The sequence below is a fragment of the Oncorhynchus mykiss genome, chromosome 13, assembly GCF_057628025.1.
Source record: "Oncorhynchus mykiss isolate SJ-2025 chromosome 13, ASM5762802v1, whole genome shotgun sequence".
In the NCBI taxonomy this organism is placed as follows: Eukaryota; Metazoa; Chordata; class Actinopteri; order Salmoniformes; family Salmonidae; genus Oncorhynchus; species Oncorhynchus mykiss.
Window position 1 is genome coordinate 10318044 of NC_143034.1, and position 22658 is coordinate 10340701.

General features: G+C 41.5%; 2 protein-coding genes and 1 long non-coding RNA gene across 5 annotated transcripts in view; all 3 read left to right on the forward strand.

Moving 5' to 3' along the window:
* On the forward strand, positions 1-20773 carry LOC110485385 (uncharacterized). Of its 2 annotated transcripts, none has more exons than XM_090195080.1 (3): positions 1-91; positions 1491-2303; positions 19603-20773. In XM_090195080.1, exons 2-3 carry the CDS (start codon positions 1514-1516, stop codon positions 19758-19760), a joined length of 948 nt encoding a protein of 315 aa, XP_090051206.1. In that variant the 5' UTR covers positions 1-91; positions 1491-1513; the 3' UTR covers positions 19761-20773. The 2 variants fall into 2 exon arrangements, with proteins under 2 accessions (XP_090051206.1, XP_036804726.2); XM_036948831.2 differs by lacking the exon at positions 19603-20773 and adding an exon at positions 2507-4032.
* Positions 10686-11998, forward strand: LOC149978690 (uncharacterized). Its single transcript, XR_016485618.1, has 3 exons — positions 10686-10791; positions 11297-11390; positions 11741-11998. It is a non-coding gene; the product is annotated as an uncharacterized LOC149978690 (long non-coding RNA).
* The window catches only part of LOC110494878 (uncharacterized), an 8839-nt gene continuing 6370 nt past the window's right edge, over positions 20190-22658 (forward strand). The window contains exon 1 of one of the 2 annotated variants that reach the window (XM_036973013.2): positions 20190-20712. The gene's annotated coding sequence lies outside the window, so the exon portion shown is untranslated. The remainder of the gene's footprint in view (positions 20713-22658) is intronic. The other variant, XM_090195093.1, reaches the window with a different exon arrangement.

The following is a 22658-nucleotide window of genomic DNA, read 5'->3' on the forward strand; positions in this document are numbered from 1 at the left end:
CGCATCCGGAAGTTTACATCCTTGGTTTTTAACCTTGCGTGTTCTTACTCAAACAACTGTCGATAAAGACTTTTAGCCACAACGTTTGAAGGTGAGTTTGTGATATGTTGAACTAATTATGAGCGCGCCTAAAGCATGACTTCCATTGACAATCGTCGGTGACAGAGCAAATGGTGTAATAATGGGTACCGAGGGCCAACAACGTAGCTATCTACTGTTAGCGTTAGCTACGGACCTTGTTTTCTTACTAGCAGGCTGGACACACAACATTTTTAACAACGCTTTTTTCTGATAAAAACTAGTTCATTGCATCCGTCGTGGAGCCCAGTTTAACCATATGACCATATTTCCTAACTACTTGCTGTCAATTTGAAGTAATCACGAAAAAAACAGGCCTTATTGTAGGGACATTTTCACCCCGCCAGCTCCTATTAGTTCTATTGAGCACCGTGGCACCAACCTGCCTTCCGAACGTTCTATTCCTAGCTTATTGTTCCACGTCACAATGCCTGCTTCGCTATCGTTGGCAATGATACATGCTCATGTTGTTTATAGTTCAAATGTAAACAACAACAAAAATACTCATGGAAATCTGAGGTCGGCAGGTTGGAGCGTTGGACTAGTAACCAAAAGGATCGAATCCCCGAGCTGACAAGGTACAAATCTGTCGTTCTGCCCCTGAACAAGGCAGTTAACCCACTGTTCCTCGGTAGGCCATCATTGTAAATAAGAATTTGTTCTTAACTGACTTGCCTAGTTAAATAAAATAAATGTAATTATGTAAGTCTGGGCAGTGAGCTTGTTTGTCATCGATCACTAGACCAGAAATATTCCTACGTTTTCATTTTTCCCTACTTTCTCATTACGCAGACATAAGCACAGTTGACACCATCGAGGTGCGGATATTTACTTTCTACACAAGTTGCTATTTCCCCCAGTTTCATCTGAGGAACAGATTGTAGTGGTAAAATAAAAAGGATAGTTTTTTTTTGCCATTTAGGCTAAATTTAATTCTAAGCATCACTCCAGTCAAAACAGGCTCTGCGAACATTCGATTCCATTAATTTGCTATGGGCTCACGCTGGTGGTCTAGCTTAGCCAACGTTCTTTTGCTGTTTTTCAGCCTTGGGTGAATTTTGACTCATTCTATTGTCCAGCCTATTACTAGCTGAGAGGCGAAACATATACAGTACAACCATCTTTTTTAGTAGCTATTTAGCTAACTCAAGTTGAGGCTACCTGGTAGAACCCATGCAGTCTGATTTCACCTCAGAGAAAATACCAGATATATACGGAACGAAAACAATTGGCTAGGTGTCTCTGGTTAGTTAGCAAGCCAACTCTACCTGTGATGAGAAACGTGGAAGCTAGTTACCTAGCTAGCTCGCTATCTGTGACCTTAGAAAATCAGTGTTTGGAATGTAACTTGACTTAGCAGAGTGAAAATCACCCTCCACTGTATCTGCTGCTTTTTACTAAACCATCTGCAGATCCACCTACCTACTAGCCTACCATGGCTGAACCCAAGTCTATGGAGTCCCCAGGTTCTGGCTGTGGTGTTCCACCACAGAGAAGCTCACAGCAGGGTCCAGAGATGGTGTCAGTGAAGCTGGAGGACTGCAGTCAACCACTGGAAGTCAATGTGAATGTGATAGGGGAAGAGAGAGAACTTAAAGTAGAAGATCAGAAGGTAGAAGTTAAAGAAGAAGAAGAACAGGAGGTGGAGGAGATGAGAGCAGTCAAAGAGGAGGAGATGGATGTTAAAGAGGACCATAAGGAGATAGAGATTAAACAGGAGGTGGAGGAGAAGAGAGCGGTCAAAGAGGAGGAGATGGATGTTAAAGAGGACCATAAGGAGATAGAGATTAAACAGGAGGTGGAGGAGAAGAGAGCGGTCAAAGAGGAGGAGATGGATGTTAAAGAGGACCATAAGGAGATAGAGATTAAACAGGAGGTGGAGGAGAAGAGAGCGGTCAAAGAGGAGGAGATGGATGTTAAAGAGGACCATAAGGAGATAGAGATTAAACAGGAGGTGGAGGAGAAGAGAGCAGTCAAAGAGGAAGAGATGGAGATTGAAAGGGAACACAAGGATACAGAAGTCAAAGAAGAGCTGGAGGAGAACGCAGTCATCAAGGAGATGGAGGCGAGAGGTGTGAAAGAGGATGAGGAGACAGAAGTCAAAAAGGAGACAGGACTAGAAGAAGAGGAGGAGAGAGAAGTCAAAGAAGAAGAGGAGAACAGGGACGTGTCTGATCCAGACCTAGTGGAAGAGGAGGCAGCATTAGATAGTATCACTGACCCAGGTAAGTTCAGGTGTGGAGTACAGAGAGAGGTTTGTGCCTTGGCGGCCACAGGGGATTCTAAAACTCTTATTGTGTGTCTGCTTGCATCAACAAGACTATTAAATCCCCTCCAATGTTCTGTTCATGATTCTAACCCGTTATCTGTCCATATTTCCACAGGAGAGAAAAAGGCCTTAACCCCATATCTGTTCATATTCCCACAGGAGAGATCTCCAACCCAGGTTCAGACAGTGAGCCCAGTTCCACAGCATCAGGAAAGCATCAACAACACGAACAGAGGAACTCAAGACAGAAACATCACCACTGCATGGACTGCTTCACTAGTTTCTATGAGCCAGAGGAGTTGAGAAGGCACACTTGTAGGCCCCACCCCTGCTCAGATTGCAGAGGCAGTTCCGTGTGTCCAACTCACCTCATACCACGCAAAAAGACTATCAAAAGAAAGAAGACTTACCCCTGTGGTCAATGTGGGAAGAGTTTTCAGGCACCAAGCAAACTAAAGAAACACCAGATAACTCACACAGGAGAGAAGCCTTTCCACTGCTCTGTATGTGGGAAGAGTTTTCCTCTTTCACAGACCTTAAATAGACACCAGCTGATCCACACAGGAGAGAAGCCTATCCACTGCTCCCAATGTGGGAAGGGCTTTAAGCGACCTGATTCCCTGAAAAATCATCTTAGAATACACACGGGAGAAAAGCCTTTCCACTGCTCTCACTGTGGGAAAAGTTTCAGTCATTCAAACTACTTAAAGACACACCAGCGAACTCACACAGGAGAGAAGCCTTACCACTGCTCCCAGTGTGGGAAGCGTTTCAATCAGTCTTCAGATCTAAAGATACACCAGCGAACTCACACAGGAGAGAAGCCTCACAAATGTTTTCAGTGTGGAAAGAGTTTTAGTCATTCAAGCTACTTAAAGACACACCAGCGAACTCACACAGGAGAGAAGCCTTACCACTGCCTTCAGTGTGGGAAGAGTTTCAATCAGTCTTCAGATCTAAAGACACACCAGCGAACTCACACAGGAGAGAAGCCTTATCACTGCTCCCAGTGTGAAAAGAGTTTCAGTCAGTTTTCAAGTCTGAAGACACACCAGCTAACTCACACAGAAAATAGGTCACACCACTGCTCCCATTGTGGAAAGGTTTTCAGTCTGTTGCACCACCTAAATAGACACCAGCAAACTCACAAAGGAGAAAAGACTCACCAATGCTCTCAATGTAGGGAAACGTTTCAGTCAGTCATCAAATCTGAAGACACACCAGTTAAAGTATCACAGCCCTGACACCGCACAGAGTTCTCTTGCTTTAGAAGAAAGTCAACACTTAAAAGTGTATATATTTGCCTGGATTTTCAGCCTATTCGGGTGGGATAGAGTATTTGCCCCGGAGCATGACATCACAATCTGATCTGACCAATCATCTTTTATTTGCATATGTATCCTCATATATTGAAGAGGTTTGTGGGGTAGGCTCTAGTGCAGGGTTCCCCAACTGGCTGCCTGCGGGTGGTTTTGATTGGCCCCCCAAGTTTTCTGGTCAAAAAAATATAATAATGTATCATTTTTTATTGTAGGAGATTAGACTTTAAAACACCAGCCAATCAGCTCCAAGTGATTTGAATTTTGAAAATCTGTTCCCACGCTTAAGATACATTTGTATATGATCACATATATATATATATGTCAGCAAGGTTTGAAATTATGTTTTAATTAAATGTTATCGGTTTGGGCTTCCTGTATTCAATTTGTTCTGGCCCCATGACCATCCTCGGAGAAAAAAATATCTGAATCTTGATGATGATCCATCCCTGTTCTAGAGTCTATAGGCGATCCTATCCACCAATCAGGGCTGTGTATGTAAATATATTTCCATTTGTGTCAACACGCCCCCACAATCAGACTGAGCATTCCAACAGCTAAAGGAGGCTCAGAGAAATAAATGATAAACAATATAGTTGGAGTTATTTTCATGAAATAAACACAGTGATTTATTAGACATAGTGATGATTTACAAATAAAAAGTCTACATGAACATTTATAATATAGGTAATATATTCCATTTAGCAGCCGCTTTTATCCAAAGCGACTTACAGCCATGCGTATGGGGGGTCCAGGGACTCCAACCCACTACCCTGGCGTTATAAGCACAGTGCTCTACCAACTGAGCTGCAAAGGACCACCTCACCTGTTATTCTACAGTAGATCAGGGAGTCTTGTATTAGCTATCACCTCACCTGTTATTCTACAGTAGAGCAGGGAGTCTTGTATTAGCTATCGCCTCACCTGTTATTCTACAGTAGATCAGGGAGTCTTGTATTAGCTATCACCTCACCTGTTATTCTACAGTAGAGCAGGGAGTCTTGTATTAGCTATCACCTCACCTGTTATTCTACAGTAGAGCAGGGAGTCTTGTATTAGCTATCGCCTCACCTGTTATTCTACAGTAGAGCAGGGGTTCTTGTATTAGCTATCACCTCACCTGTTATTCTACAGTAGAGCAGGGAGTCTTGTATTAGCCATCACCTCATCTGTTATTCTACAGTAGAGCAGGGGTTCTTGTATTAGCTATCACCTCACCTGTTATTCTACAGTAGAGCAGGGAGTCTTGTATTAGCCATCACCTCATCTGTTATTCTACAGTAGAGCAGGGGTTCTTGTATTAGCTATCACCTCATCTGTTATTCTACAGTAGAGCAGGGAGTCTTGTATTAGCTATCACCTCACCTGTTATTCTACAGTAGAGCAGGGAGTCTTGTATTAGCCATCACCTCATCTGTTATTCTACAGTAGAGCAGGGAGTCTTGTCTCTGGTCATCTGGATCACTGCTCAGCATTTACACAATCGATTGTTCTACCACTTCAACCCTGGTAACATGTTATAAACCTTCAGTATCCTGTAATAAAGCCTGGATGTCTGGTAATAAATGATGGTTATTATGGTGGAGGTGAAGGATCAATTTCATTTAGATTATTGTGTAGGGTGACATTTGAACCTGGGTATCATGTTATAAATGTAGCTATATTATGTACTAAAAATAATGGTGATCAAAGTAGAGGATTGAAAGTGTTGCGTTGGAGTTGTGTTTTAGTATTGTATATTGATTATAAAGCTGTCATGATGATAACGGTGTATTGTAAACATGGTTGTCACTATTTCAGGACTGAACAAAAAAACAACAGCTTCTTATGTTAGCAGCACTGCAGCAAACAAAACAGCCACACAGTTACACTAACGAGTCTAACTCCCTCTGCGAGCTTGCTTTATCAGTGACTGGCCTGGCCTTTTCATACAGTTTAGCTCTTTCATTCTCTAGTGTTCTGGTAGTGGCAGTAGTCCTTAGGGGAACAATGTATCAAGAATATAATGAATTATTTCATGCTTTATACACAGTGTACAAAGCATTAGGAGCATCTGCTCTTTCTGTGACAAAGAGGACTAGGTGAATCCAGGTGAAAGCTATGATCCCTTGTTGATGTCACCTGTTAAATCCACTTCGATCAGTGTAGATGAAGGGTAAGAGACAGGTTAAAGAAGGATTTTTAAGCCTTGAGACAATTGAGACATGGATTGATTGTGTGTGTACCATTCAGAGGGTGAATGCCTTTCAACGGGGTATGGTAGTAGGTGCCAGGATTGCAGGGGTGTTCGTTCATGCTCAACAGTTTCCTGTGTGTATCAAGAATGGCCAACCACCCAAAGGACATCCAGCCAACTTGACACAACTGTGGGATGCATTACATGGGCCAGAATCATTGTAGAACGCATTCAACGAATCGAGGCTGTTCTGAGGGCAAAATGGGGGTGCAACTCAATATTAGGTAGGTGTTCCTAATGTTTGGAACACTCAGTGTACATTTTATTTACTGGAAAAACATTGAATTGCTAAATACATAGCTAGCTCACTGATGGCAGCACAAATAGAGTCGCCTATAGGAGACCTGCCAAGAGGAAGGAGGTTAAGTGGTACATGCCGTTTAAATGCATGACTGAACACCTTGAAATGCATTGGTTGTACTAAATACTCACAGTCAGTGGTGGAAAAAGTACCAAATTGTCATACTTGAGTAAAAGTATAGATACCCTTAATAGAAAGTTACTCAAGCAAAATGGAAAGCCACCGAGTAAAATACTACTTGAGTAAAAGTCTAAAAGTATTTGTTTTTTAAATATACTTAAGTATCAAAAGTAAAAGTATAAATCATTTCAAATGTCTTATATTAAGCAAAGCAGACACCATTTTCCTGTTTTATACATGTAGAGCAAGCCAGGGGCACACTCCAACACTCAGACATTATTTACAGCAAGCCAGGGGCACACTCCAACACTCAGACATTATTTACAGCAAGCCAGGGGCACACTCCAACACTCAGACATTATTTACAGCTAGCCAGGGGCACACTCCAACACTCAGACATTATTTACAGCAAGCCAGGGGCCCACTCCAGCACTCAGACATTATTTACAGCTAGCCAGGGGCACACTCCAACACTCAGACATTATTTACAGCTAGCCAGGGGCACACTCCAACACTCAGACATTATTTACAGCTAGCCAGGGGCACACTCCAACACTCAGACATTATTTACAGCTAGCCAGGGGCACACTCCAACACTCAGACATTATTTACAGCTAGCCAGGGGCACACTCCAACACTCAGACATTATTTACAGCTAGCCAGGGGCACACTCCAACACTCAGACATTATTTACAGCTAGCCAGGGGCACACTCCAACACTCAGACATTATTTACAGCTAGCCAGAGGCACACTCCAACACTCAGACATTATTTACAGCTAGCCAGAGGCACACTCCAACACTCAGACATTATTTACAGCTAGCCAGGGGCCCACTCCAACACCCAGACATTATTTACAGCTAGCCAGGGGCACACTCCAACACTCAGACATTATTTACAGCTAGCCAGAGGCACACTCCAACACTCAGACATTATTTACAGCTAGCCAGGGGCACACTCCAACACTCAGACATTATTTACAGCTAGCCAGGGGCACACTCCAACACTCAGACATTATTTACAGCTAGCCAGAGGCACACTCCAACACTCAGACATTATTTACAGCTAGCCAGGGGCCCACTCCAACACTCAGACATTATTTACAGCTAGCCAGGGGCACACTCCAACACTCAGACATTATTTACAGCTAGCCAGGGGCACACTCCAACACTCAGACATTATTTACAGCTAGCCAGGGGCACACTCCAACACTCAGACATTATTTACAGATAGCCAGGGGCACACTCCAACTTCAGACATTATTTACAGTTAGCCAGGGGCACACTCCAACACTCAGACATGATTTACAGATAGCCAGGGGCACACTCCAACACTCAGACATTATTTACAGTTAGCCAGGGGCACACTCCAACACTCAGACATGATTTACAGATAGCCAGGGGCACACTCCAACTTCAGACATTATTTACAGTTAGCCAGGGGCACACTCCAACACTCAGACATTATTTACAGATAGCCAGGGGCACACTCCAACACTCAGACATTATTTACAGATAGCCAGGGGCACACTCCAACACTCAGACATTATTTACAGTTAGCCAGGGGCACACTCCAACACTCAGACATGATTTACAGATAGCCAGGGCACACTCCAACACTCAGACATTATTTACAGTTAGCCAGGGGCACACTCCAACACTCAGACATGATTTACAGCTAGCCAGGGGCACACTCCCACACTCAGACATTATTTACAGTTAGCCAGGGGCACACTCCAACTTCAGACATTATTTACAGTTAGCCAGGGGCACACTCCAACACTCAGACATGATTTACAGATAGCCAGGGGCACACTCCAATACTCAGACATGATTTACAGCTAGCCAGGGGCAGACTCCAACACTCAGACATTATTTACAGCTAGCCAGGGGCACACTCCAACACTCAGACATGATTTACAGCTAGCCAGGGGCAGACTCCAACACTCAGACATTATTTACAGCTAGCCAGGGGCACACTCCAACACTCAGACATGATTTACAGCTAGCCAGGGGCACACTCCAACACTCAGACATTATTTACAGCTAGCCAGGGGCACACTCCAACACTCAGACATTATTTACAAAATATACTTTTAGTGAGTCCGCCTGAACATAGGCAGTAGGGATAACCAGGGATGTTCTCTTGATAAGTGGGTGATCTGGTTACTGATTAAATCATTAATTAAGTGTATCTTTCCTTGTAGAATGTTAACAGCTGTCAACATATACCTGTATGGTTGTGAATATCGCTCGCTAGGAACTAAAATGCAGTTATTCTAGCTTTTTATACAAGCTACCTGACAGCAGATTTGAGGAAAATATAGTTGAACATTTTATCCTTTAAAAAAATGTATTTCTGTTAAGAAAACATGTATTTCATTATACCCCAAAATATTTGTTCTGCATTAAAATGGCCTAGAGGAGTGTCCTAGTTTAACAGTAACAGGCTGTCCCAGTTTGACAGTAACAGGGTGTCTCAGTTTGACAGTAACAGGGTGTCTCAGTTTGACAGTAACAGGGTGTCCCAGTTTAACAGTAACAGGGTGTCCCAGTTTGACAGTAACAGGGTGTCCCAGTTTGACAGTAACAGGGTGTCCCAGTTTGACAGTAACAGGGTGTCCCAGTTTGACAGTAACAGGGTGTCCCAGTTTGACAGTAACAGGGTGTCCCAGTTTGACAGTAACAGGGTGTCCCAGTTTGACAGTAACAGGGTGTCCCAGTTTGACAGTAACAGGGTGTCCCAGTTTACCAGTTTGACAGTAACAGGGTGTCCCAGTTTGACAGTAACAGGGTGTCCCAGTTTGACAGTAACAGGGTGTCCCAGTTTGACAGTAGGTGATTGGCATACTGGGACACATATCAAAATGTACATTTTCTCAAAAGGTGAGATTAGTAAGAAATCAATTTACAGTCATTTTGTTTACAATTACATCCCATTACAAAATATGTTGTAATGAGACACTGAATATCTTTTCTTCGTTTTTTTTAATATAACCTTTACATTATTTACCTCAGAACACTGTCATTTTACTTACCAGTACGACTCTAGAGACGTGTCATTCGACGGGAGGCCACGCCCACAACGATGACATCATACCAATTGAACCCATTTTTTAAATCATCACATACTTCCACACTAACACACAGGCATTGATTGGTGGTTATGATTTTGTATACATTTAAATATATCCATTACAAAGCTTAAGTGTCCCACTTTGCCAGCTGTCCCTCTTAACCAATACTCACCCTACATTTGGTCTCCAGTCTGTAGGCTACCGTAAAACCACCTCTGCTACTACTCTTTCGACCGTAGACTACAGAATTTATACTGAATTAATTTGATGGAGCGTTGGTGGAGCGCTGAAGGACAGCGTCTCTCCAACAGCACCCTAGAGAGGTCGTGCTGGGCATGGACAACCTAAATATTTTGCGCCAAAAGTGGGAACTGGTTATTATGGGGCGGCATCAACGCTCACCTAAATAGCCCTCATGCCACTGTGTGAGAGAAGTTATCATTGTTTTTTGGGCACGGAAAATGCTGCCCTCATAAAACTACCGCTCTAGGCGGTTGCCTCTAAGCCCCAGCCTGCCGTGGGGCTTAGTCATATAATTGCATATAGAATCCATTTTCATTCAATAGCATCTCTGTGAGTCATAAAGAATTTGTCATTTGACTTTATAAATCTATTGCCTTTTATTGTGGCATAAACACAACCAGTCATGTTGTTTTCATCTGGTTGTAAAACAATCACTTCAAATGCCTGCTTTACTAGGCTACCCACACACGTTCACCCACTAGCAACATATTTCCAGCATTTGAACACCAAAAAGTGTCATGACGTTTGGTGATTGTCATTAGGCCAATATTTATGCCTCCACTGCTGTCCGCGCAAGTCTTGGTGTCAGCCACTTATCTCTGCCTTGGCAAAATGTCAGTGTTCCCGTCGAACCAAATGGCATTTTGGAGTAGAGGCTATACCTATGCTCATTTTTCATGACTCTGACATGCAGTAATGATACAAAAATGGTGTAATAACCTAATGTTTTCTTTATTGTGATAGGCTCACGTTTTACTGTAAGGTGTTCCCCCACTATTCCGGACCTCACCGCCTAACTTTCACCCCTGATGGTAGCTGACATTGTTTGTAAAATTCATTATGTGAAAAATGAATGGTGGAAAGACGATTGGAACCATTCCCGTGTTTGACCGCTAGGTTTTATGGGTATTATGACGTGCCCACTGTGGGGGACAATTCCATTGTGTTCTGCAAATTGACATTTATTTTGTTCTCTAGCTCTAGCTTACCATGCAGTAGGTGGCGGCATGCACATTCAAATTGTGTCAACGCCTTTATACCATAGAATAAGAGAAGTAGAAAGCGGAAGTTACGTTCCTGATAGTTTTCCTCTCGTTTCCTGTCAACAATTGACGATAATTAATCTTAGCTACTCTACAACTTTTAAAGGTGAGTTTATGATCTGTTGAGCTATTTATGAGCGTAAATAAACCCCGACTCCCATTGCAAACCCTCAGTGAAAGTCAAATTTGTGGAATGATGTCTACCAAGGGCAGATATCTAGCTACTATACTTTTAGCTAGCTTGTTGTGTTACCAGCAGAGTAAAAGGCGAAGCATATATCACCACCTTTTGTTAGAAGATGTTTATTTAGCTAACCTAATATGTACTCTTAAGGAGCCTACTCTTACTCTTAAGGTCCAAGCACCTTATGGTATTTTTAGAAGTAGACTGGCTCTGGCAGCCAAAACAGCCAAATACTCCATATAAACGTGAATCGATTCTCTAGTGCGATACGGTTTTAGAAACATAAAGCCATCTACTTTCAAATGACATCAAAAATAATTTCATAAATGCAAAATGTACTGTTGTAACCGGCTTTATCACAGTTGCAGCTGACAGTATTTTTTTTAGTTACAACATGTTTCAGGCGGCCTTCTTCCGTTACACGCAGGTGCTGGGATCACGCTAATTAGCACAGGGGGGGCTTTTCTTCTGCAAACACGTGCAGTAACATGGAGATATGGCTGTGTGGGAACCCTAACAAGGTGTGTATCAAAAACTACCCCGTACAGAAGATACCTTCGTCCAATGACTTATGTGTAATTGAATGGAACTGAGAGTCATGATCAAGGGCTAGCCTGAGGCTACCTAGTAAAACCCATGCAGTCTGGTTTCACCTCAGAGTAAATAATAGATATGTTTGGGTAACAATTGGCTAAATGTCTCATTGCGTAATAAGTCATTAAAGTTAACTCAACCTGTGATGAGAAAAGTTGTAATTTTAACAACTTGCTATAGCTAGTAAGCTACGACTAGAAAATGTATTTGGAATGTAGCGTCAGCTAGCTATGTGCAACTCACCCTTCACTGCCTCTTATGACTAAACCACCTACAGATCCACCTACCACATGGGCCTACTATGGCTGAACCCAAGCCCATGGATTCCCCAGGTTCTGGCTGTGGTGTTCCACCACAGAGAAGCTCTCAGCAGGGTCCAGAGATGGTCTTAGTGAAGCTGGAGGACTGCAGCCAAACACTGGAAGTCAATGTGATTGTGATAGAGGAAGAGAGAGAACTTAAAGTAGAAGTTAAAGAAGAAGAAGAAGAAAAGGTGGTGGAGGAGAAGAAAGAGGAAGCTGAGATACAAGTCAAAGAAGAAGAGGAGTGAAAGAAGAAGAAGAGGAGAACAGGGAAGTGTCTGCTCCAGATCTAGATGAAGAAGTAGATAGTATCACTGACCCAGGTAGGTTCAGGTGTGGAGTACGGAGAGAAGTTGGTGCCTTGGCGCCCACTGGGGATTCCAAAATGATTATTATGCTTGAATCAACAAGTGTTTTAAAGCCCCCTTTTAATGCTCGTACTGTTCCTGAAAGTGTTGTCACGATACCAGAATTTTGACTTCGATACCAGGTTTAGTATCACGATACTCAATACCAAAACGATACCACAGCAATTTTGTTGCTGTTTCCATAGTTACAGAATGGCAATTAATCCAGACAGAATGCTCTGTTCAATCGTTGGGCATTTTTGAGTCATATCATTACAATTTAAATGTTTCACATCAGAATTTTTCAGAGACACCTATTAATGCATTAATCAATTAGACAATCAATTTGACTTTGTTTCTACCGAATGAATGACATTATTTTTGTGTGAAATCGCCAATTGGCAACCCATCCCTTATTGACACATAAACAAACATTACAATAATTCACTATAGTAATTCAATTATAATTCTTCCGGCATTCTCTGCATTGCACCTCACATAAATAGTGAACAAATATTTTAAAAAACAATAACAGTAAATAAGATTATCCAAAAAATAATTACATCGCTAGAGCAGTAAAATATATATATATATATATATATATATATATATACATATACATATACATATACACACACAGTTGAAGTTTACATACACTTAGGTTGGAGTCATTAACTTTTTTCAACCACTCCACAAATTTCTTGTGAAACTAGTTTTGGCAAGTCGGTTGGGACATCTGCTTTGTGCATGACAAGTCATTTTTCCAACAATTGTTTACAGACAGATTATTTCACTTAATTCACTGTATCCACAATTCCAGTGGGTCAGAAGTTTACATACACTAAGTTGGCTGCGCCTTTAAACAGCGTGGAAAATTCCAGAAAGTGATGTCATGGCTTTTGAAGCTTCTGTTAGGCTAATTGACATCATTTGAGTCAATTGGAGGCGCACCTGTGGATTAGAGGTCGACCGATTATGATTTTAACGCCGATACCAATTAATTGGAGAACAAAAAGGGCCGATACCGATTAATCGGCCGATTTTTAATATATTTATTTGGAATAATGACAATTACAACAATACTGAATAAACAATTATTTTAATTAATATAATACATCAAAATCTATTTAGTCTCAGAAATAATGAAACCTGTTCAATTTGGTTTAAATCATGCAAAAACAAAGTGTTGAAGAAAGTAAAAGTGCAATATGTGCCATGTAAAAAAGCTAACGTTTAAGTTCCTTCCTGAGAACATATGAAAGCTGGTGGTTCCTTTTAACATGAGTCTTCAATATTCCCAGGTAAGAAGTTTTAGGTTGTAGTTATAGGACTATTTCTCCCGAAACCATTTGTATTTCATATACCTTTGACTATTGGATGTTCTTATAAGCACTATAGTATTGCCAGCCTAATCTCGGGAGTTGATAGGCTTGAAGTCATAAACAGCACAATGCTTGAAGCACAGCAAAGAGCTGCTGGCAAATGCAGGAAAGTGCTGTTTGAATGAACGCTTACGAGCCTGCTGCTGCCTACCATCACTCAGTCAGACTGCTCTATCAAATCATAGACTTAATTGTAATATAATAACACACAGAAATACGAGCTTTAGGTCATTAATATGGTCAAATCCGGAAACTATCATTTCGAAAACAAAATGTTTTATTCTTTCAGTGAAATACGGAACCATTCCGTATTTTATCAAACGGGTGGCATCCCTAAGTCTAAATATTGCTGTTACATGGCACAACCTTTAATGTTATGTCATAATTATGTACAATTCTGCCAAATTAATTACGGTCTTTGTAAGGAAGAAATGGTCTTCACACAGTACGCAACGAGCCAGGCAGCCAGACTCTGCTTGTACAGAACGCAAGAGAAGTGACAAAATTTCCCTAGTTAAAAGAAATTCATGTTGCCAGACAATATTAACTAAATATGCAAGTTTAAAAATATATACTTGTGTATTGATTTTAAGGAAGGCATTGATGTTTATAGTTAGGTACACATTGGTGCAACGACAGTGCTTTTTTTGCGAATGCGCTTCTTAAATCATCACCTGTTTGGCGAAGTAGGCTGTGATTTGATGATAAATTAACAGGCACCGCATCGATTATATGCAACGCAGGACATGCTAGGTAAACTAGTAATATCATCAACCATGTGTAGTTAACTAGTGATTGTTTTTTATAAGATAGGTTTAATGCTAGCTGGCACCTTACCGTGGCTCCTTGCTGCACTCGCATAACAGGTAGTCAGCCTGCCACGCAGTCTCCTTGTGGAGTGCAATGTAATCAGCCATAATCGGTTTCTAAAAATGCAGATTACTGTTTATGAAAACTTGAAATCGGCCCTAATTAATCGGCTATTCCGATTAATCGGTCAACCTCTACTGTGGATGTATTTCAAGGCCTTTCTTCAAAGTCAGTGCCTCTTTGCTTGACATCATGGGAAAATCAAAAGAAATCGGCCACAACGTCAGGAAAAAAGAAACTGTAGACCTCCACAAGTCTGGTTCATCCTTGGGAGCAATTTCCAAATGCCTGAAGGTAGCACGTTAATCTGTACAAACAATAGTACGCAAGTATAAACACCATGGGACCACACAGCCGTCATACTTCTCAGGAAGGAGATGCATTCTGTCTCCTAGAGATGAACGTACTTTGGTGCAAAAAGTGCAAATCAATCCCTGAACAACAGCAAAGGACTACTGCAATTACAAGCAGGACTACTGCAATTACAAGCAGGACTACTGCAATTACAAGCAGGACTACTGCAATTACAAGCAGGACTACTGCAATTACAAGCAGGACTACTCCATCCAGATGCAGGTGAGATACTTGGGTCATTATATTACCACAATTAAAATGATTTTACAATATTGAACCTATTTGGTCAGAATTCACATATTAAACCTGTATATACAGTCGCTAGTGAAAGTCTACACACCTCTTGTCCAGTATTCACATTAAGCTGCCTTCAAATTAAAAACATTAAGGACACATGCTCTTTCCATGACAGACTGACCAGGTGAAAGCTATGATCCCTTGTTGATGTCACCTGTTAAATCCACTTCAATCAGTATAGGTGAAGGGGGGAGACAGGTTAAAGAAGGATTTTTAAGCCTTGATACAATTGAGACATGGATTGTGTATGTGTGCCACGGGTAAGACAATATTTATGTACTTTTGAACGGGGTATGGTAGTGGGTATGGTAGTGGGTATGGTAGTGGGTATGGTAGTGGGTATGGTAGTGGGTATGGTAGTGGGTATGGTAGTGGTATGGTAGTGGTATGGTAGTAGGTATGGTAGTGGGTATGGTAGTGGGTATGGTAGTGGGTATGGTAGTGGGTATGGTAGTGGGTATGGTAGTGGTATGGTAGTAGGTATGGTAGTGGGTATGGTAGTGGGTATGGTAGTGGGTATGGTAGTGGGTATGGTAGTGGGTATGGTAGTGGGTATGGTAGTAGGTGCCAGGCGCACCGGTTTGAGTCAAGAACTGCAACGATGCTGGGTATTTCCTGCTCATGTTTCCCATGTGTATCAAGAATGGTCCACCACCCAAAGGACATCCAGCCAACTTGACATAACCGGGCTTGTATTTGTATTTATTATGGATCCCATTTAGTTCCTGCCAAAGCAGCAGCTACTCTTCCTGGGGTTTATTATGGATCCCATTTAGTTCCTGCCAAAGCAGCAGCTACTCTTCCTGGGGTTTATTATGGATCCCATTTAGTTCCTGCCAAAGCAGCAGCTACTCTTCCTGGGCTCCAGCAAAATAAGGCAGTTATATGAGATAAAAACATTGCATTTCACAACACATTAAGTGTGTGCCCTCGGGCCACTACTCTATAAACGACTTCAGGCTGCATGTATTTCTGACACCCAGTTTTGGATCACGGCCATGTTAGGAGAAGGTCACTGGCAGGGGGAAATACTGTTGACTACCTGTTTGTCTAAAGATCTGTAAATCCTGCTGAAAAACACAACAGCTCCCCATTTGATCCAACTGTTTCTCCTTGTAAATGTATTAGATTAATATTACATTTAGTCCTCCATTGACTTCACACTGCATGCTGAACACCTCATACCTATACTGAAGACCACAGAGAGATCCGATACAGGCCAGCACATTATTTTGACCTAATTAGTCGACCATGAGGTCCTCACATTGCTGACACCGTCATAGATTTACAGAAAGAGATGTGACCTGGGAAATAAGATCTGAATTAACCGAGCCAAGACTGGTGGTTTTGTGGATCCATGCCACAAGCATCTGACATTTCACATCCAGATTTAGATTTTTACTGTCTGTGACATTTTAATGGATTGATTCATGTAAAAAGAAATGCTGACATAAGCCAAGCCGCTGGGGTGTCTCAGCCAAGGCTCTGGGTGTCTCAGCCAAACGCCTGTCTGTGGTGATAAGACTACTTTGCGAGCACAGACTGATCGTTTAAAGCACCCTTAAAATGTATTGGATCAGGAGTTACTATCTGATCCTCCCAAGGCCCTGCTAAAATACGACATATGTACAATAACAGTTTTATAATGACAGTTTACTCAACTTCTTAATGACATCTGTCAGTTAATAACAGTATATCAGGGGCATGTAACTCCTGCTCTGGACAGCCCATCCACATGTGGTGCAGGCTTTAATTCCATCCCAGCACAAACACAGCAGGTTCAGCTAAATCAACTTGTGGTGAAGGGTCGTGACACTTAGGAGGGGATTTGATTAAACTGGCCTGGGTTACACTGGGCTGTGGTCCGTCACGTGACCCGAGTGAAGCCGGTGAGGGATGCTCCTATTGAAACGCGATCTGCGCTACTTGGTCATATTGTCAATAAAGCTGCATGACGCATCGTTCAGAAACATACAGATATTTTCCATAAAGTACATAGTTTGAATTTTCAAACTAGTTTGTATTGGGAAGACAGCCTGTTTATTTAAAAAAATTAAATCACTTTTGCATGTGTCAACACATCTTACTCATTACCCCACGTACTTAACCTACGTGACCTTTGATTTGAGCCGACTTCACCGTCGACCAGAGTGATATCTTGCAAGGCAGCTTCCAAAATGAATGATTACCTTTTCAATAAACATCCAGCAAGTGATTTTTTTGGGGGGGGGGCCTTTCAGAGTATCTATATTATTATTTGGGGGGGATTCTATTTTTGGTAAAGAAAAAAACAAATCACTAGAAAGGTGTTTAATTTAGGAATTTCAAATGATTACACTGAAAAAAGATGTGATCATGTCCCAATGTAATCAAGGTATGAAATGATTGTGATTGGTTGTGGTCAGTTTGCAGCTGAATCTATTTGGATACCCCTGAAGGCCCTTCCCTCCACACCAGGGGTATTGATTAGTTGTATTATTTTTGCTAAATATTTAGTCAACTGGGAGGGGACCTACCTTAAAGGAATACTTAGTGATTTTGGAAATTAAGACCTTTATCTACTTCCCCAGAGTTAAATGATCTCGTGGATACCATTTTTTATGCAGTTTGAAGGAAGTTTCTAACTAGCATTAGCGCAATGACTTGAAGTCTATGGTGTAGCTGCGCTAATGCTAGTTAGCATTGGCTTACAAAACGACCTCTAACTTCCTTCATACTGGACACAGAGACATATATAAAAATGGTATCCATGAGTTAATCTGACTGGGGAAGTAGATAAAGAGCATCATTGCCAAAACCCCGAAGTATCCCTTTTAATTTGTCCAATAGAAATTCTTGTTGATGCAAATCGTTTTCCGTTTGGAGTAAACGGTTTCAGTGGCAAAACGTTTTGCAACAGACCCAACGTATTGCAACTGAATTCGACTAATGAAAACACCCATGTTATTTCTCCCTATTCGCATCTCCTCTGCCCTTTTCACCCCTTTCATTTCCCATAGAAGCAGTATGCTACTACCTGAGTAATAGTTCATGCTTGATGAGGCCATGAGGTGACCTGATTCCTTCCTTTGTGTGTGCGTGACATGAGAAAGGAAGTTAGTTACATTAGACATTTTAGTCATTTAGCAGACGCTCTTATCCAGAGCGACTCACAGGACCAATTAGGGTTAAGTGCCTTGCTCAAGGGCACATCAGATTTTTTTTCACCTAGTCTACTTAGGGATACGAACCAGCAACCTACTGGCCCAATGTTCTTAACCACTAGGCTACTTGCCATCCCTAAGTTCCTTTCTAATATTATAAATTTGCATTTGGAAAATATTGAGACCCCTTACCCTTTATACACATTTTGTTCCATTACAGCCTTATTCTAAAATAAATTTGTTTTAAGTCCTCATTCTACACACAATATCTTGTAATGATGAGGCGAAAACTGTTTTTTAGAAATGAGCTCTTAGACAGGATTGTGTCGAGGCACAGATCCAAAAGATGTCTGCAGCATTGAAGGTCCCCAAGAACACAGTGGCCTCCATCATTCTTAAATTGAAGAAGATTGGAACCACCAAGACTCTTTCTAGAGCTGGCTACCCGGCCAAACTGAGCATTCGAGGGAGAAGGGCCTTGGTCAGGAAGGTGACCAAGGACCCGATGGTCACTCTGACAGAGCTCCAGAGATCCTCTGTGGAGATGGGAGAACCTTCCAGAAGCACAACCATCTCTGCAGCTCTCAGGGCTTTATGGTAGAGTGGCCAGATGGAAGCCACTCCTCAGTAAAAGGCACATAAGTGTTGTAGGTTATTGTTCTGATGAAAGGTGAATGTCTGTTGGAACAGACTGAACCAGGTTTTCGTCTAGGATTCTGCCTGTGCTTAGCTCTATTCTATTTATTTTCATTCTAAAAAAAAATCCATAGTCCTTGTCGATGACACGCATACCCACAACATGATGAAGCCACCACCACCATGCTTGGAAATATGAGGAGTGGTACTTCGTGTTGTGTTGTTGGATTTGCCCCAAACATAACGCTTCGTATTCAGGACATAAAGTTAATTTCTTTGTTAAATTTTTTTCAGTTTTACTTCAGTGTTTTATTGCAAACAGGATGCATGCTTTTGAATATTTTTTGTTCTGTACAGGCTTCCTTTTCAATCTTTCATTAGGTCAGTATTGTTGATCCCTCATTTCTCCAATCACAGCCATTAAACTCAACTGTTTTAAAGTCATTACTAGTGGTTAGAGTGTTGGACTAGTAATCGAAAGGTTGCAAGATCAAATCCCCGAGCTGACTAGGTAAAAATCTGTCTTTCTGCCCCTGAACAAGGCAGTTAACCCACTGTTCCTAGGCCGTCATTGAAAATAAGAATTAGTTCTTAACTGACCTGCCTAGTTAAATAAAGGTAAAAAAAAAAGACCATAATTATCCTATTTACAATTTGTAGTGAATTGTGACACTAGACTAAATGTTTCTGACTTATATCGATGCCACAGGCTGTTTTCAAAGGAATTTGTTTTTTTAGGGGAAGTCGCTCTTTAGCCCTTTCAATGCTGTTTCTGATTCTAACCCCATATCTGTTCATGTTCCCACAGGAGAGATCTCCAACCCAGGTTCAGACAGTGAGCACAGTTCCACAGCATCAGGAAACCATAAACAACACAGACGGAGGAACTCAAGACAGAAACATCACCACTGCATGGACTGCTTCACTAGTTTCTATGAGCCAAAGGAGTTGAAGACACACTTGTAGGCCCCACCCCTGCTCAGACTGCAGAGACAGTTTTATTTGTCCAATTTACCTTAAATCACCCCAACAGACTCTCAAAAGAAAGAAAACTTACCCCTGTGGTCAATGGGGGAATAGCAAACTAAAGATGTACCAAGTAACTCAAAGGGAACGAGTTGAACTACTGCTCTTTTTGTGGGAAGAGTTTTCCCTCTTTTACAGACCTTAAATAGATACCAGCTGAGCCACACAGGAAAGAAGCCTTTTCACTGCTCACAGTGTGGGAAGGGTTTCTGTTGGTCATAAAATGAATACACACTGGTTAAAGTATCACAGGCCTGACACTGGACTGTTGCTTTAGAAGAAAGTCGACTTCAAACCACAGAAGTAAAACATGCAAACACATGTTATTATGTAAATAGCATTTACCAACCGCAACTGTTATGTAACAATAGAGCAGGGGTTCTTGCGTTAACATGAACACTACTTGTCATCAGTACTCAGTATTTACTTACCCTGTATTATCACTTCAACTCTGGGTAACATGTAATAATTTCTTTAGTATCAGGTAAAAACTCTGGATGTCTAACAAATGATGGCACATGGTAATTAATATGTTAGTACCACTGCTGCAAACAAAACATCCACACACCAATGCTAACGATGCTAACTTTGTTAGCTTGCTCTGTGACTGCCCTGTCCTGCCCCTTTTTTTATAGTTTAACTATTTAATTATGTAGCGTTTTGGTAGTGGAAGAAGTATCAATACTATATAATTTTCAGCTGCCTTATATCTTTTTGATTTATTGGAAAGCCGTTGAGTTGCTAGCTCCATACCTACAGTATCTAACTGACGGCAGCACAAATATAACGCCACTTCCGTTTTAGAAACGCGGACGGAAGCTTACGTTCCTGCTTCTTTTCGTCGCGTGTCCTTACTCAACCAAGCAACTGACGACAAGGGCTATTTTTAAAGGTGAGTTTATGATCTGTTGAACTATTTATGAGCGTGAATAAAGTCTGGCTTCCATTATCAATCGTCAGTGAAAACCTCATTGGAAGATTAACCGCTACTGAGGGCCAACAACCTATCTACTGTTAGCTAGCCAACGTTAGCTTGTTTTGTTTACTAGCAGTGATGAAGAGGAGCAACAGTCCTGAACTATTTTCCACCACCTAAGGTGTAGCGATCATTTACTTCTGGGTAACCGAGATTAGCTAGAAGTCGACATTACATTTTTTTCTCATCACTTCAATAGCCCCAATGTAGACCCACCCAAATTAGTTAGTACTAGCTATACTACTTACAGTAGCTACGATTTCAAAAATAAAAGGACTATGTGGACTGTATAGGCTAGTTCCGGGGTGTTGCAGCATCGGTCAGAACACATTTAGGAGATGGAGGTTGATAATCCACGTTGAGGGTATTTATAATAAACACAGTTGCATATGGGGAAGGGTTGGAGTTGGGGCTTGAAAAGGCCGGTAGCACGGTAAGGTAGCGGTCTAGAAGAGAGACTAGAGAAACGCATTAGGAAAACATCGACAAAAGGTGCATAAATCATGAAGTAATGCCATATGACTAGGCTTTACACACATGTATGAGACTGCCAGGACTAAACATGACAAAGGAGGGCATTAGCATATCAAACAGGTCATGGTTATACCAAAGGGACATATCATAAACCATAGCTACATTGCCTTTAGAACGTATTCATACCCATACGAATGTCAAGTAATAAGGGCTAAATTGAGGATTATGGTTATTTGATTTAGCTGAACCCACTGTGTTAGTGCTGGTATGGAACAAGAGCCTGCACACCATGAGGATGGGCTGTCCAGAACAGGTGTTGCAGGCCTCTGATACAGTGCCTTCAGAAAGTATTCATACCCCTTGACTTATTCCAGATGTTGTTGTTGTTACAGCATGAATTCAAAATGGATTACAGATTTCTCTCACTCATCTACACACAATATCCGATACAAGTTTAAACATGGTGGTGTTAACACATATCAATTTGGTACCTTGGGTCGAGTGTTATGTGACACGTATTAATGCCAAAATAACATGCAAAACAGGGAAGCCCCCCAAAATATATTTAAGGCCTATATTTTTTGGGTAGTGTTTTCTATTTTGTTACATGCTTAATTGAAAAAGGTTCTAAATAAAAGGAGAAATAATCAAATGAGTAACTACCTTTTTGAGTTCTAATTTAAAATGTAATAATAGGCCTTTACATGTGGTCGTTTTATATAAACTGTTTATTCATTACTTTTACAGAAAATGCTATATATCGGGATATGAGATTTTGGCCATAATCACCCAGCCCTACCACTTTATAATAAAGGCACCTTACATCATGTCACACAGGTTAGGATAGAGCCACCCCGTGGCTGAGTGAGTGCCTATAGGCTTTGTCTCAGGGCTGACCCTATTTAGTCAACTGGTCCATTGTTTGGCTGTTGGTCGTACAATATTTCTTTAGTAAAAAAATATATAATAATTCGTGGTGTCACCTTTCTGATTGGCTCCTGTTTGAGTGGACTGATCCATTGTGGAGGCCGTGGGGATGGTCCAGTCCATCAGTCTAAGACGTGCTACTGTAATTGTGTTATATTGTCAGAACAACGGAACAACACTAATAAAACATTGGTTTAATAACATGCACTTTCTCTCACGTTGGAAAAGCGGTCGCTGTCCGCGGTGATTAGAGAGTCCGTCTGAAACACATCAGTTCGCTGTTGAATTGGTGCCTTTTCCTAGACCATGTTGCTATGTGCATAATAGCACAGTTATCCAGCATGTATGTGTTGAGAACGATTCGGTGGAGTTAGCAGACGAGGAAGGAGGAAACCCCATCTTCATTAGGTCTATAATCAATAGCCTAACTGTTAAGTTTGGGGCGGCAGGTAGCCTAGTGT

Bases quoted from the DNA above. Each gene is read 5' to 3' on its own strand.
- LOC110485385 (XM_036948831.2), top strand. From the start codon at position 1,514: ATGGCTGAACCCAAGTCTATGGAGTCCCCAGGTTCTGGCTGTGGTGTT. The intron at 2,304-2,506 runs GTAAGTTCAGGT...ATATTCCCACAG, and splicing joins AGATAGTATCACTGACCCAG to GAGAGATCTCCAACCCAGGT.